The following is a 19569-nucleotide window of genomic DNA, read 5'->3' on the forward strand; positions in this document are numbered from 1 at the left end:
AACTTTTACAATAATAATGAACATGTTACTTAAGATAGAAGATAAATTTGTTTAAAGGCCAATATTTATATAAACCAAGGACAAGGTAAATCACAAGCCGCAAGAAGACCAGACGCACAAAAAAGTTAAGAACAACAAACAACGGAGATAAAAAACAATGAATATTACAAATGAAAAATGTAGAAAATAAACTAGCATCATTTCTCTCACACCAAGCTAGACCTCTTTCTTCCATTGTTCACCTAAAGGAACGACATCATTTTAATATCATTCACCGAATTTTTCACCACAAAGTTCTTTGAATTGAAGATCTTGTCATTCTTAGCTTTCTAGATCATCCAACAAGTAGCATACGATATTGCTTGTATAAGCGAACATTTTTTGTGAATTAGGGAAAAATTCATAATATCAGTTGCGTTCGTTACGAGATAGACACTATTGGTAAAATTTGAGCGTTAAAACCTAAAAAGTAAATTCGCCAAATTAACATATAAAAAAACAAAATATTGAAAATGATGTTTATTTGGTTGGCAAATCTTGTCGGTGGTAAAACCCAAGCAATGTCGGTCTCGAGCATTTAGAAGGTAACTTGCCACGAATTCAGTCGCTTTTGATTACGTACGTTATGATACTAGAACTAAAAAATGAAAAAAAATATATATAAATTGAGTTGAACCAATAATCAAATATTTTTTTTTGAGGGGGGGGGGGGGGTCGGTAGGTAAACTTGTGCATTGGTAAAACCCGAGGATCATAGGTTTTAAATAAGGTCGCGAGTCTGAGCGAACTCGGTCTGTTTTTTTCAGGATTGCTATGGTACCGGAATTAAAACAAAAAAAATGATGTTTGGTCGGTTTCCATTACGTTTATTATGGTTAATAGCTTTAGAAACCCGTGTATTACACGGGATAAATTAATGTATAAATTACACTGAATAATTTAATACAAATAAAATAAAGATATTTAAGTCTCTTATATTATGTAAAAAATGTATTACAAATATAGTTGTTTTATATCATCAAATATATTTGAATTTTAAATCGAAAATAGGTTGTTCTATCATCGGTATACAATAATGAAGCAATGCCACTGGAAGCAACATTTAAAATAATGAGGCCTCTCGATGTGAAAATGTAACAAAAGTTTTTCACAAAAATGTTATACATTCCATAACCGGCTATAGACAAATCGACAACATATTTTTTTTGAACAACTTTTATGTTGTCCTTATAAACACACTATTGTTCAACTATCACAATAGTCTTATAATAAATATAAATAATGGAAAATTTGTCTATGATTTTTTAAGACTAAATATTGGTAAAAAAAATTGATAAAAATTATTATAGTTTTCTTTAATATGAAGATGCCAAAAAAATGAATGTTAGTGTACTCTTTAAACATAAACTCCTTTATATAGACATTTCAATTTTAAAGAAAATATATTTAGACACGTAATAATTATATTAATAATTTTATTGTATTAAGTATGTTTAGAATATAATTTATGACATTAATAATTCAATCCATGGAGATTGACCAATTAATACGGTGTGTTGAATTTATAATCAATTCTATATTTAGAACCAAGATTTTTTTCTTTTCCATCAATAGAAGAGAAATAATTTTGGCGAGAATTTGATAGTGAGAGTTAATATCAAAATGCCACGTGTTAAAATTATTTTCTTTTATTAGTATAGATAGATTAAATTAAAAACAAAAAAATAAATAAAAAACAAACTTACCGATCAATACGGGGCCGCCAAATGGCTCAATGAGCCACTTGCGTCACCAAAGTTTCTATTTAAATATAGTAGTAATAGTAATATGTGAAATCTTCATATTGAAAATATCTAAATTTAATTAAATTTTTACAATACTTTTTAAAAAATATTTTAATTTCTATAAACATAATGATGAGTTTTAAAAACATTTATTGGATAGCCAATTTGATAAAACTAATAAAAGTCAAAACTATCCCCTTTGGAACGACGGTATTTGTTAATTATTAAATTCAATTTAAAATGTTAAAACACATTTGTCCTTACATAAATAACAATATTTGATTTTGGACTCGGTACACCAGAAATTTATTCCCACTAATCCATTATTTAAAAAAAATGCTCAATACTATAATAAATATTTGTTATGTTTTTGATAAAGCAAAAAAAATAAAATAAATAAATGTCTGTATGCTATTTTTATATAAATAGTTTCGTGATTCTTTTACTTATTCTCACAAACTTTTGTATTGAACACTTTCTGTATAAAATAATAGCGTTTAAGATGTGTAAGTAAAGTTACTAAAGGATTGACATTTATTATATACATTGTACCCTTTAGCATCATCTATATTAAATTAATATATTTTCTTGTAGTATTTTATTAGCTTTCCACACATCTAAAGTAAATGCTAGTCAAAACTCAAAAGGTGTTAAATCCTACGTCTTACACTAACCTGAAAAAGTAAATCACATCATATCATACGGAGTCCTTCAAATAAATTATTGGTTAAATTCATCATATTTGAGGTACACTCGCCTTTTAATTCAGAAAAAACTCTCACATAAGACCAATACCCATGAACAGTCACCTAAAGACACAACAGCAGTTCAGTAATTTAACTAGTGAAAGTCACATATTCGCCTAGCTTCTCATCGCCATTATGATGTCAATAAAACTAAATGATAAGGTATGAATCAAACCTATGTCACATGAAACACCAACACTCTCCTGTAACAACTCATCGACAAGTTGTCAAATCTTACATTTCACATTGTAACCCCAAAAAGTAAAATCATATTGTATCAACTATCAAATAACTTAAAATTTATTTATTAAAAAAGTACATATATTCTGTGTATATTTAATATCGAGTTTCACCAAATTAGTACTAGCCATCTCCTCCTCCACCATCCCCTGTACTGTTTAAACAGAACAACAAAACAAAACCCAAGACTTTCACTCACACCAGTTTTAAATTCAAATAATAATAATAACAACTATTATTATTATTTAACAAAAGTAAACGAACCCTAGCTTTCATAATGGACTCTCTCTCACGTCCGTTTCACCGGCGGAAACCGTCAAATGCTTACGACGGCGTCTTCTCCGGCCATCGTCCCGGAGCTCCGGCGGTCAACGTTGACGAGTACCGTGAGATATTTTCTACAACTGGGTCTTCGATTCCGGTCATTGATCTTAATAAAATGGAAGAATCAGCGTCTGGTGAGTTGAAGCCGGATTATAGTGGGATTTTTGGTGGGTTTCGTGACTTGAATATTGCTGTTTCGTACCAAGAGTTGCTTGCTCGAGATAAAGCTAGGTAATTGCTTTGTGTTTTGGGTTAATGTTAATGGTGTAATTTGAGATAAAGATTGGAGCTTTAAAGGATTTGGGGTTAATATTACAATGTGCAGGCTGCAACTTTGTGTTTGTGTTACAATTTTATATTCAAAGCCCTAATTAATAATTGTGTTTTTTTTTTAACTTTATGAACTGATTTTTGGCAATGTTAATTTGAGATAAAGATTGTAGCTTTGAATTGAATGAAGGATTAGGATTAGTCTGCAATTTTAAATTTTTGGCTTCTGTTTTTTTGTTTAATTTAGATTTTGCTAATTCAAAGCCCTAATGATTATTTTTTTTTTATATTTTTAAATTTTAATTTCTTAAATATTTTTAAATTTTAATTTCTTCATGTACATCTATTTTTGGGGATTAATTTAGTTATTTAGGTTTTATTTATGATCATTTAAGCTGGATTAATTGACAAATTGAAGCACAGTAAGAAAAATAATATATGCAATAGTTTGATGTTCATTGCTATAATCAGTTTTTTTTTTCATATAATTTAGTCATGATTGAAGACCTGTATTTTTTAGATCTAAACCCTAAACTTTATTTTTGAGGTAAAAAAAGGGGTTTGATGATATGTTGACTTGGACTCTTTGTAACTATATTTAATGTTATTATGCAACTTATATGAGTAAGTTAGGTAATTGTTTGTTTGCTATCATGATTTTGATTATGTTTTGTAGTGCATGCTGTCATCATGAAACTGGTAACAATTTTTTATATTTTGATTGCATTTTGTGTGTGTTTTTTTTATATCTTTTAGGGTTTTGAGTTACACACGCTATTTTATTCTGGATTGGCAACTTCATTAGTGATTAAAAAAGTATCTGAGAATTGATTGACAATATTTTGCATTCATAACTATCTTAATCTGTTTTGTGTATCTGTTTTCTACTAAACAGGATGTATTTAAAATTGCAATCTGTAATCATTTTCTATAATATTATTTTGTAGGGCTCCTTCATCAACAACCCGCACATCTCAAGATCCGGGTGATATGTCTCATGAATCCTCTGATGCTATGAAGCAGTTTAACCTGTCATATAACAAGATCAGCCAAAGGAGTAAAGACGGTTTAGATGGGACGACACATGTCACACAATTACATGCTGTACCTGGATTCACTTGTTTCGTTGATGAATCAACTTCTCAACCAAATAAAGAGACCGTGAAGCAAAAAGCATCTTCGTCAAATGATTCTAAATTACATCCCTCTAAAGTATCATCATCGCCTGAATCAAAGAAGGAAGTAAAGAAGCAAAAACCACCTGCAACTTCTCAACCAAAGAAGGAAACAAAGAAACAAGCTTCACAAACTGCTGTTGAATCTCAAAGTAGAAACGGTCGAGATGAAGCAGTTTCTGATAATAAAAACTTTACCTTTCATGCCGATTTCAAATCATATCCCTCCAATGTAGCGTCATCGTCAGCACCACATGCAACTAATTTGGATAATTATAAAAATGCTCAAAAGAGATCAACGACTACAAATGTAGAACTTCCTCCTCCTTGCTTTGGTGAGGAAGTTGCTGTCGATTCTGCAGCAGCTGCTTTGAAAAAAGCTATAGAAAACGCTCAAGAAAGTATACGAATTGCTAAAGAATCAGTGGGAAGAAAGAAAGAAGGCTTTAAACGATTCTCAAGCAAAAGTTTCAAGGATAGCTTGAAAGTTAAATCTAGAGTGACAAATGTAAACACAGAAGAAGACCGGAAAGAAAAAGATCATAAAAATGGAAACTTTTATGATGGTGAGAAGCTTTTTGGTGTTAAAAAGGTTATAAATGAAACACGCCTGAAAGATTCAGAACCAGTTAAGAACTCTGGGATACCAATAATGTCTCGTCTATGGGACAATAATAAGACAGTTTGCAATTCCAAACAAGTTGTTGGTGAGAGAGTTACCAAATCGGTTGAGAATAACGATCATAAGAATGGAAACTTTTATGATGGTGAGAATCTTTTTGGTGCTAAAAAGGTTATAAATGAAGAACACGCGAAAGTTTCAGAACCAGTTAAGAGCTTAGAGACACCAATAACGCCCCGTTTCGAATTGAACGATAGTAAGACTCTTTCCAATCCAAAACAAGTTGTTGGTGAGACAGTAACAGAATCAGTCGAGAATAAAGATCATAAAAATGGTAACTTTTATGACGGTGAGATGCTTTTTGGTGCTAGAGAGGTTATAGACGAAACACACGTGAAAGTTTCAGAACCAGTTAAGAACATTGAGATACCAATAGCGTCTCGTTTACTGGACAATAATAAGACGGTTTGTAATTCGAAACTAGTTGGTGAAACAGAAATCGAATCGGTTGAGAATAATGCATGTGAAAATCCACGAAAAGATGATGAGGGACCCGATGGTTTTCTTGAACTTGAAGGTTGTGAAAGGAAACAAGAGGATACCGAATCTAACAACTTAACCGTGTGTCAGAAGGTGGAAACCAAGAAGGAAATATTGCAAACGACTTATCAAAATGGTTACGAGAAGAAATCTTGTGAAGAATCATTTGGATTATTAGAAAGTAATATCCAAGAGAATCTTGAACAAGAACATGATGAAAGTGAAGAAGAGAAGCAAGTGGAAGAAGACCGGGGTGTTGAAAGCCATAGTGAAGAAGAGAGGTTTTATGATGTTTATGAGGCGGAAACGATTAAGAATGCACACACATATGTTAATAACATAGAAACAAACAATTCGTCTCAAAAGGAAGATTATGAAAATTGCGAAGCAGAAGAAACTTATGAGAATTCATCAAGTGATTACGATGACGCAGAAGAAAACGAGAATGTTATTGGTGAAAGCAATATTTTAGACGATACAGAAAACGCCTGCAAAGTTGACCAAAATGTTGACCAAGCGGAAAATTGTCAAGATATTGATGATGTCAGCTTACATCACGAGCTCCAAGTGGAAGAAAAAGTGGCTTATGAAAATTTCTCTTCAGATGAAACCGAAGAAAAAACGATACATTGTATGGAGATAGAGGTTAAAAAGACCGTTGCGAAAGAAGATAACAACCCCCAACAACCTCATGAACAAACACCTGTAATTAAAACAGAAATGGACACAGGGCCACCACAAGAACCTAAAAATGTATGCAGAGAACCTGATCTACCCGAGCCAAACAGAGAAATGGAGCAGGTGAGAATAAAATTAGCTGTGGAAAGAGCAATCCGTGAGGCTCGTGAACGCGCGTTTGCTGAAGTTAGGCAAAGAGTAATCGCCGACACTCAAGAAAAGGTCGCTAAAACTTCAACTGATAAAACCGCTGCACAATCCAAACTTAGAAGCGAACGTGCTCTAGTTGAGCGAGCCACTGCGGAGGCTAGACAGCGCGCTTTAGAAAAATTAGAAAAACAAACTTCTTTTACAAGTCAAACAAATACCGAGTCCGCTTTGAGAAGTAAAGCAAAGTTAGAAAAACATAACCGAATTATGGAACGTGCGGTACGCTTCTTGCCACTTGTCATATTATTACTGCTTCTTAGTCATTATTTTCATATAGTTTTCAATAAACGTTTTTTTTGCAGGCCAAGGCACTTGCAGAGAAAGAAAAACGAGACCTGCTTACTCGTAGAGAACAGGCCGAGAGAAATGTAATAATCTTTTTTTTTTCATATCATATTTTAATGGTTTACCACTTATTTGATGCAATCTTTTTGTCACTTACATATTGTTTATTAATTGCAGCGGTTAGCAGAACATCTTGATGCGGATGTCAAAAGGTGGTCAACTGGGAAAGAAGGGAATTTGCGTGCATTGCTTTCAACTTTGCAATACGTATGTACAAGTTATTAAATTTTGTAAAAAGTTATAAACCAATGAAGATAAAAGAATGTTATTTTTTTTCTTTTTGTTGCAGATTCTTGGAGCCGACAGTGGGTGGCAAGCGGTGTCACTGACGGATATTATAACAACTGGTGCAGTTAAGAAGGCTTACAGAAAGGCGACTCTATGTGTGCATCCGGATAAGTTGCAACAAAGGGGTGCAAGTATTCAGCAGAAGTATATATGTGAAAAAGTTTTTGATCTTTTGAAGGTATGCTAACCGATGATGGTTTTTTTAGATATACTAAATTTGATTTTTAATTATGTTTTTGAATGTGTTTAATAGGCGGCGTGGAACCGGTTTAACTCGGAGGAAAGATAGCGTTTTGGGTGATGGAAACCAAAGGATGTTTGTTTGTTTGTTGTCTAACTAATCTTGAATTCTTTAATGGTATAGAAGGAATGAATCTTGTTGGAATTATGCCATTTGTCTAGTCATTTACCAAACTTGGTAGATATTGTAGGTTATGAGATTGTATGACAGTAAGAGTGAAGTTGTATATACATTTTGGTTTTTGTTTTGAATGATGAATAAATGTTGAGGCTGCGAGTGTATGATCAAGTGGTTTACATTACATGGCTTGTTCATTCACCTGATCGTGTGCTCACAGCTTTACCAGAAGAAGCTACTTTTGTTTTACATAATTCTTTCTTTCCAGTTATGTCTTTTGGAACACCGACGTCCGACGATGAAAATTTTAGAAAATATAAATCACTTTTCCGCTGTAAAATGAAATAAATTATGCAGTTACGTTTTCGTAATCAATACAAAACATGTTGACTGTATTGGTAAACACTAGTCATCATCATCATCGTACTCAGTAAATCCCACCAATAGCAAAGCTATGGTAGGGTCTGAGGAGGGTAAGATGTAGACAGCCTTACCTCTACCCCATAGGGATAGAGAGGCTGCTTCCGGTGAGACCCTGGCTCGAATAATGAACCTAAAACAGAGTGTTCTTTCAATAATACTTGAGTGAAGCAGCGGTGATCTTTCAATGAACCTAAAACAGAGTGTTTATCGGAGTGTTCTTTCAATGAACCTAAAATAGAGTGTTCTTTCAATAATGCTTCCGGTGGTAAACACTAGTGCGGTGATCTTTCAATAATGAACCTAAAACAGAGTGTTTATCGGAGACATGTAATAATATATTCACACAAGCACCCTTTAGGTCCTAAATACTTGAGTGAAGCACAGCTTCATGTTTTACCTTAACTATGAAAGTAAGTATCATTTTGTAATATTTTCTTAATCAAGCACTAAGAAGGTCTCAAAACAATAAAACTATTCTTCATTTTCAATCATTTTCATTTGATGGTTAATGAAAGTTAAAAAAAAAAACATTTTATGCCTATATTTTATTTCAACAATATAAAACAACTATCATTTTTATGGTTAATGAAGTTCAAAATACAATGTTAGTTTCATGTAAGGGTTATGTTTTTGTGTCACAAGCCAATGTGATGGTTTGAAAAGTTTACGGTGCTTTAATTTACTTCTCTAAATTACCTTGTTGTGTTAAAAGTCAAGTATTTTGCACAAGCATGTTATGGTTTCTAGATAATGTTTATTGTTTATTAGTTGTTTCAAGTGGTTATTGCTAAGTCATAAACTCATAACGCGTGGGGCTTTGACTTATAGGAATAGGATTAATATCTACTATCTAGATTAAGTGCATACATGAACCTGTGAACATGGTTTATGAGAAGTTGATTATTATGCTTGATTTGATCAAGATTATAGGATACGATTTAGCTCAGACCATTTACTGGGCCTTGTTGGTTAATAAAGTTTACATATTTTTGTTTTTCTTTTTATGATGTAAATGGTTTAGTAAAAAGGAACTCTTTTACAATAATATATCATGCTGAAACTCATTAGCACTGGGATTGTTCTGAGAGATTTATGTATGTAGGGTAATTTCCTGCTGTTTTATTTAATTCTGAGTCTGGTTATGAAACTCGATGCTAGTTCCGTAACTTTCTTTCAAGATTTTGTATTACTTCATATGATGTGAGGAGACTGTGCCCTTGTGCTTTCGGATCATTACCGGTTCTATAGAACTTAAACTCATCTCTGTTGTTCTTGAGGACTAAAAGTCGATATAAATAAAACCGCTGCGTTAAAAATTCAAACCACCTATCATTCGGCATTTGAGATACAAATAACTTTCAAATGTGGGAAACCACCATATGAGTTTTAACCTAAAAGTTTTCATACAACTCTGAAAATCCAAGTCAAAATTCCCAATTTTTCAAACATAAACCGCCAAAGCGCCAAACGGACTCACTTACCTTTAATGGCTCTATGCATGGCAATGGCTCTAATGCTCTATGAATGGGAACATAACTTTATAATGGCTCATTCATTGGTTAAAGAGTTTCAATTTATTTTGAGTTGAAGGTTTTTACGGCCCAAGCCGAATCTCAAAAAATGAATAGAATTGAACCAAATTTAGGTTGTTTTAGGTTTTGTCCGGTTAATTTCTTTTATTATTTTTTTTAATATAAATATTTGAAATTGGATTGAGTTGGGCTTATAGTGGAATTACCATACTTAAATTTTTTGAATGGCCAACAAACATATAATTGCCTAGATATTTTATACAGGTTGACCCAATAATAAAATGTCATCGCTAGCTAGACCAATCCAGCCATACGGAGCCCTTAAGTTCCTCCAAGTTATCTCCAGTTCTTGGGAAAACCCCGCCCAAAGGCCCACTGAAGGTAAAACCCGGACGCCCTGAGGATCGAACTAGAGATCATAAAAATCCCAGTTTTCTTTCATTGAGCCACTTTTGCCCTCTAGTGCTGTAAGTGAGGTTTGAACTTGGGTCTCTATTGAGAAATTCATGCTTCCTACTACTACAGCAAACTTAATTAACCATTCTCCCCCCACTAAATAAAATTCTTTGCCCAACATTATCCCCTAGGAGGCCGTTTGGATCTTATTCATTTCATTTGCTAAATCGAACATTACACACCATTTTAGCCTTGACCTTCATTTTATTTTAACCATGTGTGATGAAATCCAGTTCGTTATTGTCACACCCCGAAAATCTTAATTTAAACAGCGTAAGACTTTGACCAAGTCTTTCGGGTGGTGACAGACGCCGTCTCAGCCAATCACATTTAAGTATACATTCCAAACGAAGGTTGAACTTTATTTGACCATCAGAGTTATTACACGTGTCATATTACACGATTTTTATTCAAATTACAAGTTCAACATAAAGTCAACATTTTTCATTCAAACACACGTCACAATTTTCCCGCGCTCTTCGCGAAGCTTCCATACTTCATTTTTTTTACCTGAAAAGCATATTAAAATATCGATCAACACGATGTGTTGGTGAGTTTTCCTTTATAACAAAATAGTCCATATATATATATATGAATCGAAAACATAATCCAAATAATTAACAAGTCCGATATCAATTCGTGTGTAATCGTCACTACACCCCGAATTATATCCAAAATATCCGTGTATAATGGCTTACCACCATTATAACACCAAACCGTGTGTAATGATCTACCGTCATTACATCACAAATCAATAGGCATTTCATTTCTTAACAGTTATTTAGCCAACTAGACTCATCCCGCATTATACACTAATTTGTAAAATAAAATGCCTTTATAAAACATCAACGAAATCAATATGTAATAAAGAATATGCTTTTCCCCAAAACACAATTAAATATCGATTTGAAAACAATTCCAGTTAAAAATCGAGGGGGTTCGATAGAGAAACTCACGGCTTGTAGCTTTACATTCCATAATTTGCGTGTCCTATATTAGTACACGTTTTGTTAATAAAAAACTTGGTTTTAGTTTTTATATAAAGCTCTTTTTAGTTTATTAATCCTAGTTTAGTGTTCACATAAGCACATAAGCAAATATGAGAGTACACATAGTTCGGCTTTCTGTTAGCAGTTATTTAAATAACTATGTCAAATAAATAAACACTTAAAATATATAATAATATTTTAAGTTTTAGTTGCTAAAAAGTTTTAAGAAAATATTAATCTTTTATTTTTCATAATTCTTGTCGGTTTTGTTGGTTTCGTGTTCAAAATAAACTGTTTGGTTTTTCGTATAAAACGTAACTTTTAAATCTTGGAAAGTACTTGTTACTATATATTAGTCAAGTTTTATATGTTACATTGTAAAAATATATTGTTTTTGTTTTCGTTAATATTTTCTTAAAATAGCAACTTTTTAACGTTTTCGTGTCGGTTTTCGCGACACGAACCGTTTAGGACTAAGTTTTATCATCCCGTCCTTTTCTCATATATTAAATTATGTTACATATGAGAATTTATAACTTTAGGGGCTGTTCTAAAACAGTCCCTAAGAGTTGTTGTCGGTTTCGTTTATAAAGCCGACTTTCGACCGTTTAAGTTACCGACGAGTCAAATAAATTACACAAATCTATACTAATCATCATATGAACTAAACACACATATAATAACATATAATTTACCATAAATTGCAGTTTTGACTATATATGTTCATAAGATGCCTTAATCGAGTTTTTCGGTTCCTAGTTCGTATTTTAGATTACCTTAATAATGTTATCAATCAAGCTTATCGTTACATATATGAAAAAAATATCATATTAATGATTAAATGTCCAGGTTCAAATCATCATATCATCTCATCATTTATATATAAATTCAAGTAGTTCATCAATTTATGAATTTCCTAAGTGTTCAACTAACAAAGTTTCCTATTATAGTAACTTTTAGTTTTTGATAATTCTATCTAATTCAATCTTCCCACTTTGATTAAGTATAATTCTAAGTTTAATTCATTCAATTAGTTTGATAGGGTTTCATGCATCCTAAGTGTTCTATCCAATTTTGTTCTTTCAATTTATCATTCAATAAAGTTTCCTTATTTACTAAGCTGTTTGCTAATTCAATTATTGTGTTAGCTAATCAATCCTTTAATCATGCATCCTATCTTAGTTTTAAGTTGCCATTCATCACATATCAAACACATATATCACAAGTATTAACATCAAAATCCAAGTTTCAACTTTTCTTAAATTAAAGTTTCCTTATATAGTAACTTTACCAATCTTGGTTAATTTTCAAGTTTCAACTATTAATTCTAGCATATATCTTATCCTATTTTCAATTATATTATTCCATATCATTTCTTGATTCATCAATCCATCCAAATTCCATTCTAACAACAAACCCTAACATCAAATTCATTCAAGTTTATAACAAACAATCAAGAGATTTAACAACACTTATAATCAAGCTTAGCAATCAATGTATGATCTTTAAAATAAATGTATGCATGTGTAAGTGGGTTTAATCCTTCCACCAACACATACATACCTACCTATGGTTCATACATTCACACATACCACATCCATAATTTCAAACTTTCAAGCTTCAATCAAACTCAAGAACAACTAATTTAACATAGTTAACCCAAGAAATCAACTCATAAACAAAACTTACTTGTGTTCTTGAAGATCTAAAGATGAAGATGAGAGTGTGGTGGGTGTGAATGTGATGATCTTCCTCCTAATCTTGTTTGATCTTACTTGTTTCTTGATTATTTCTCCATAATTTTTAATTATTGATTGTGTGTGTTTATGTATGTGTGTTTGTGATTTGAATTTGTGTGTAAAGAGAGTGTGTGTGTGCCATGGGTTTTAGGCTGAGGGGTGTGGGGCTTCAACGGGGGCGCTAGAGCCACTCCGCTCGCGCCCCCAGGCGCTAACCGGGGCGCTAACGGGGCGCTAGCGCGGAAAAACATGCAGGCGCAAGCTGGTTAGCGGGAGAAGAGAGAGAAAAGCACGGGATTTGATGGTTTTTTGACCGTTGGGAGCCGACCAAACCCAAAAAAAAAATATTTTTCCTATATAATTATACCCCATTAAAGCCCCCATTAAAGCCCCCCATACCAGGGCTAGGGGCTCCAACGGGGGCTCCAACACCCCCCTTATCCAGTTTCTCTCTCTGCCACACGTCATAATATTATTGGTTGAAGCCCCCACTGGAGCCCCCATTAGAGCCCCCCACACCCCTCAGCCTTATAGAGACAAAGAAAGGGATAGCGTGGACAAGTGGGTGATGGAGATTAAGCCAACATATCAACATCATGATTAGGAGTAATCATTGGGGTGAAAGGTGTATGGATGAGAATGTTACAACACATGTTTCTAGAAGCTAGTAATGATTATGTAATGATTGCAAGTGACATGTGTGTTGGTTTTGAGAAAACAATGGGTGATGGCACACGGGTTTGGGTTTAGTGAGTAGGTGTTTAAACAATAATCTTAAGTTTCTGTTTTAACGTCTAACGAATTTTAGCTAATCAAACGAATCCTGTTCCTAATAATTTTTGTCAGACTTTGAACGAAATTGGATTCTTGTTAATACAAGCCTAAGAAACTAATTTTTGGAAATTGTTGACGTTGGGTCCTTACCGGGTCGTCCACCGACACTTGGTTTACTTATTTTGCAATTTTTGCGATCCGAGACTTCTAAAATTAAGTTTATACATTGTCTCGACTACTTTAATATGTATTTTAATTTTTGGAGATCATTTAGCCCCTTTAAGGATTTATTTACATTTTGACTCGTTACCCGAGGTTATTCCACGTCAGGCTCGTTACGTGGCGATTTTTGCACTTTTTGTTGACTTTGAAACGTCTAGATCACTAATAAAGAAGATTTTTCTCATGATGATGAAATTTTATTGCTAATCGAGATTATATTAGTCACGGTTTAGGCTAATTTTTAGCCGGGTGTCACAGTTATCGAGTTGTATATAGTTAAAAGAGTTGTAAATATGTGATCATCAGAGTTGTATTTTTTATTTCAGTGTATTGTTTAACAGTTATCCATAACAAAAATAAAATTCAGCAAAAAGCCAAAAAGAAATCTGTTTATATTCACTCATGTAATTAGCAGCTTGTTTGTTTTTGAGTAGTTGTTTATGTATTTGTTAAACTAGGTTTCGTCCACCTTAGTCATTAAATATACCTAATCCGCACCCAAACCTAAGCTTCGGCAAAACCTTAGTCCGAGTCTTTATGCAACCGGCGGGTAATGGGTGGAGATAAGATTGGCATGCAAGCTTATGAAGTTGTGACTCATATTTGGTATTTGAGGGCAGAGACATATACTGACACATCTTTTTCTAGTCCAGATATTAAACCGAGAGGAGTGTTGATAGCGTGAGGGGTATGAACATGTATGTCTTAACCGGAAACAAAGTACACTCGTCTGGGCGGATTTATTGTTTTTATAGCATCATTTAACCTTATTTGTGGGATGTCAATCTAGAAAGTGTCAGTCTGGGAAACTGGGTATGACCTTAAACCTTACTAGTATAATGGCGATAATTCACATACCTATGATGGAGGTTAATGTTTACTTTAAAGTTTGCTTGAGGGCAAACAAAAGATAAGTGTGGGATGTGATGGTTGATAATTTTTATATAGTTAAGTTTGTTTATTTACTATTTTTAACAGTTTATTGTGGGAACTTCGATACTTCATACGTGTTTTGTCACACCCCGACCAAAGGCGGCGGAACATGCCGGGGTGCAACGGATTGCTCAAGAACACAAGACACTATTAAAGTGACAATATTTAAACAACTCATTCACTTCATTTAATCATCAAAAGTAACACAACATCGTTCATACAAAATAACACCAAATTCAAGAAATAAATTGTTCATTCTTCTAATAACCTAAACGGTCTCAAAATAACTTAGCGTCTTCCAAACTCCAATCAATCAATAACCAAAACTATAATAATGCATAAAATATAATTTGTGTATGTTGGTGAGCAATTTCATAGTTTTGAGTATATATAATATGAGGCAAAATCCACAACTCGTATATGAAACTATAAATAAAAAGCAACAATTGCGGTATATAAATCATAAATAAATGAGGATCCTTTCTAATCGGTAACAACCAACATACTCGGATAATGAGGCCCTATTCTACTAGCACAAGGCTAAATAGTTAGGGGTGTGTATGATCATACTTATTGAGGCTCAACAACAAAATAAACACTCGTGCACGTAAAACACACAATAGAGCAAGTATTCTAAGTATCATACACCCTAGAGTTTGTGGTTTGAGGATTGAGTATATTAAATCATTCTTGTTTTGAATAAGTATGCATGTTACCCCCAAAATATAAAAGTGAAAACGGGGGATGAAATGTACTCACATGAAATAAGTAACTTGAAGGATTAGTTTGCGATAAAACGGAAAGGTAAGTTCAACGAGCAAGACCTAGATTAAAAAGGGTCTTGAGTTAGTAGATGGATCTTAAGAGCTTTAAAATAAAATAACATAACAAGTAAGATAAATAATTAAAGTTTGAGGGTTAAAGTGTAAATACATAAGAAATTAAAGTAATGGTTTTCAAATGTAAGTTTACTCGAAATCGGGTCTCGGTATTCTATTCATTAGTTTTACTTAACCTTTGTTAAGTAAATATTTGTGTGTAATTATATTATTGCAAAACCTTTTGTTAAATAGATGCCAAGACGGGATTTTACGATTGTTCGTATTTGTCGGTTCGAGTCTTGATAATTGGTCAAGCTCGAAGCTGAGATTCCAAAGTGATAAATGTTATGAGATTACTCAATGAAATCAAAAGAAACTTAACCAACTTTGTAGTTCTATTAGGAAGAACCTCGACGTCCGTTAAGCGGGTGTTTAGCCTTGTCGGTCCAAACTTGTTATAAGATCAAGTTGGATCCGACATACCAAGTATTTGGAGAAAACAATTAAAATTATTTTATAATATAGTTTTAAAGAAAAATATGAGATTCGGTGACCCAAAACACAACTAGCGTGTTTTTAGCGAGTGAACTAGGTTTAGTTCGGTCCTTGACTCGAAATAAGACCGAGGATGGTTACCATATACCCAATACCATAGAACTTATTAAAATAAACTTAGAAATGATAACACTCAAGTCTTACGTACAACATGTTAATAATAAAGTATTTAAACAAGAGTTCGGTTTTGGTTCGGTCCTTGACTCGGAATGAAACCGAGGATGGTTGCCACATACCCAAATACCATTGAACTATAAAAATGATTTGGAAACTAAAATAACTAGGAACTAAACAATGCTAGTAAGCTTAAACATAATTTAAAGTGTTAACAAGGATTATAATAATCCTCCATGAAGCCTTGCCAAGCAATACACCTAAATCAACCATGGTCTGAGAAGGGAAAGCCAAGGAAACAAGGGAAGTATGTTTTAAACAAACTATAATAACAAGCTTTAATTAACAAGAATTAATTAGAAACAAATATTAGCACTAGTTTGACCTTGAGAAGCCAAACTATCAAGTGTTTGAAAGATGAATACTTAGATCTAGATTGGGAGATTTTTGAGGAGAAAGAGCAAACCAAAATGGGTGCATTGGACTTGTTTTATAGTGGAAAAAGCAAATGTTACTATAAGAGTTATGCATGCATTTGATTAGGGATGAGCATTTAGTCTCAAATACCCGTACGGTACCCGTACACGTACCTATACCGGCACCGATTCAGCTTATTCGGTACGGGTATTGGTACTCATTTTTGTTGAATTTTGGTACAGGTACAATCGGGTACATGTACGAGCACGGTACGGGTACATTTGGTATTTTCTACTTGTTTAAATATATAAATGTTTAATTGGGATTCTTCATATTCAATATATAAAATAAATCTCCAACCATGTTATTATTGAACAACTACCGACATTTCTTCGAAATTAAATAATATAACATCCAAGACTCGAACCAACAAACAAATCATTTAAAGTCGGCGACCGAATTAGGGTTATTCAATATTATCTTATCATTAAATCGACGTCCAATTTGGTACCTGTACTAATTTGGTACCCGTCACGTACCTGTCAAAGTACCGATACCCGAACTAATTCAGGTTGTTTGTTACTCGTACCGGAACCGGTTTCAAGATCGTCGAAGATTTAGAAATAAAAAGGCAAAGTGGTACAAACATGGGTACTATATCGAAATACCCATACCAATACCCGTACCCGTACTATACTGAAAAATTTGGTACGAGTATTGGTACGTGTTTTTATTGATTTCTGGTACAGTTGAATCAGGTACAGGTATGGGTACGGATATGGGTACTGTCTCACGCTCATCCCTATATTTGATTGGTTTAAATGGTCAAACAAGGTGCAAAACAAACAAAACAACGATTTAGGTCCCTAAAGTTCGTTTTAAGTCGTTTTTAGCCATAAAGAGGTGTTTTAAGGTACCGAAAAGAGTGATTTATTGATCCAACAATTGTGTAACATAAATGAACATAAAACCCAATATTTTATTAATAACGAAGGATCCGAAAGACCAAAACGGGTTGGGTTTTCCATACAAATACAAATACGATTTAAACAGAAAATGACGAATGCCACATGTTTATTGTATTTCAGGTCATAGACGTTAAAGTACTTAATTTGAATCTGTTGATGCACGAGATGACGACCCGGGATGTCCAGCACGTGAAACGAGAAAATAACATATAATTTCTGATGAGAAAGCCCATCGCGATACGCGATGGGCAGGCCTGAAGACCCATCACGTATCATGATGGGATTAAAAATAATTTGTTGACTTTGGTCCATCGCGCTACGCGATGGACTTCAGAAGACCCCATCGCCTATCGCCGTGGGTTATGAAGACGGAAAAGTTAGGGTTTTTATGTTCCACATCCTATGTCGACCCTATCATTTACCAATTTATATCAGGCAGTTTCTAGAGCTACAAGTGGGCGATTCCCTTATTCCAGATCATACTGAGACCATATTCATGCTCCATATCATCATAACTGAAGATTCCATGATGTCGAGGCTCGACTAATCTCTACAATTTGTTCTTAGGATGTAAAGTTTGTATTTTATTCGGTTTTTATGTAATCAAAAACATACAATTTGTAATTATCGTTGATTGATCTATGAGTATTGATATTTAGTATTGATGTGCATTCAATCGGTTTAGGTTTACGTTGATCAGAACGATTAGTTTGCTAGTTGCTATAGTAATTGTTCATAGGGTTGATTTGACTAGATTGAATACAACAAAACATACAATTGCCCGTAGTTGAGTCACACTGGCAGTGACCGTTTGATAACAAGTGTCGTGTGTTAGCGATTGTTGGTGCCTAAGGTTTAACTCGTTAATAAGTCTTTAGTCAGTCTTTGATAATTAATCGGTTAGATTGCATGAGAAACTGCTAAATTACATTCTTGAACCCCGGGGATGATTCACTTTTGTTAATTGCTTGAATTTGTAAAGTTGTTTAATCAGTATTAAAACTCATTCTTATTTTGCTTGTGTGATCAGCAATAAAACTCTTTATAATATTAGAAATAACTTACATGATTACAATGACCACATGCTCCTTATGTCCAACACCCTACTTACCCTATCTTGCTTAGGTGATTGGTAACTTGATTTAATAGTTTTTAACTATATAGCGACAGTCTAGCATCACTTTCTAAACAATTTTTTTCGTTCTTGTCCGATTAATTTATTAAACAGATGAACATAAACAAAGCTTCCTTCACACGGACGGCCAACGTCCGGTTCGTTTACAGTTCTAGAGACGACTCCTATCGAACTTAGAGAAATGTTAAAATATCAATCAATCAATCAATCATACCCAGTAAAATCCCACCGACAGCAAAGCTATAAGTAGGGTCTGGGGAGGGTGGGATGTAGGCACACCGTACCTCTATCCAAAGGAATAAAGAGGTGGCTTCCAGAGAGACCCTCGGCTCTAAGTACATGTGTATGAAGCAAAATAAAGGAAATCAAAGTTTAACAGTTATATAAAAACTACTACTAATTATAATAATATTAATAATAAGATCACAGTTTAACAGCTATATAAAAGCTAATAATAATAATATATGTAAGGGAAATACCATTATGGTATGTGACCTAAATAAGTTAATTCTAAGCCCTAAGGTATTCAATTCTCTCTAAAAATCCTTAACTTTAATTCTACTTCTCCACGAATTCCTATCCTCAACCATGTCCTCGGAGAGGTTTAGGTCTATCAAATCATGCCTAATCCTCTCATCCCAAGTCAATTTCGGTCGTCCTCTACCCCTCCTCCCCTCTATAGTAATGTTTTCTACGGATCTAACAGGATTCGTCGTCTGTCTTCTCTTTACATGTCCAAACCATCTCAATCTCCACTCTCTTATCTTGTCTGCTATGTTCGCCACCCCTAATCTCTCGCGAAACTCAACGTTTCTTATTAGGTCTAGCCTTGTGTGCCCACACATCCAACGTAGCATTCTCATTTCTGCTACCTCCATCTTCCGCACTTGTGCCTTCTTGATGGCCCAACA

General features: G+C 33.7%; 1 protein-coding gene across 1 annotated transcript; it reads left to right on the top strand.

Moving 5' to 3' along the window:
* Window positions 1-2910: 2910 nt before the first annotated feature.
* LOC143543710 (uncharacterized) lies at window positions 2911-7752 on the top strand. Its single transcript, XM_077035969.1, has 6 exons — window positions 2911-3325; window positions 4312-6808; window positions 6892-6957; window positions 7052-7141; window positions 7224-7400; window positions 7476-7752. Exons 1-6 carry the CDS (start codon window positions 3048-3050, stop codon window positions 7509-7511), a joined length of 3144 nt encoding a protein of 1047 aa, XP_076892084.1. The 5' UTR covers window positions 2911-3047; the 3' UTR covers window positions 7512-7752.
* Window positions 7753-19569: the final 11817 nt, after the last annotated feature.

This window comes from Bidens hawaiensis, unplaced genomic scaffold (genome assembly GCF_021521415.1).
Source record: "Bidens hawaiensis isolate Kalapana, Puna unplaced genomic scaffold, B.hawaiensis_p1.1 tig00013251_1, whole genome shotgun sequence".
Lineage (NCBI taxonomy): Eukaryota > Viridiplantae > Streptophyta > Magnoliopsida > Asterales > Asteraceae > Bidens > Bidens hawaiensis.

What these genes read in the sequence shown, in the direction of transcription:
- LOC143543710 (XM_077035969.1), top strand. Translation starts at nt 3,048, where the DNA reads ATGGACTCTCTCTCACGTCCGTTTCACCGGCGGAAACCGTCAAATGCT. An exon ending in GAGAACAGGCCGAGAGAAAT is followed by an intron (nt 6,958 to 7,051) that starts GTAATAATCTTT and finishes TATTAATTGCAG; the next exon opens with CGGTTAGCAGAACATCTTGA. An exon ending in AAGTTTTTGATCTTTTGAAG is followed by an intron (nt 7,401 to 7,475) that starts GTATGCTAACCG and finishes TGTGTTTAATAG; the next exon opens with GCGGCGTGGAACCGGTTTAA.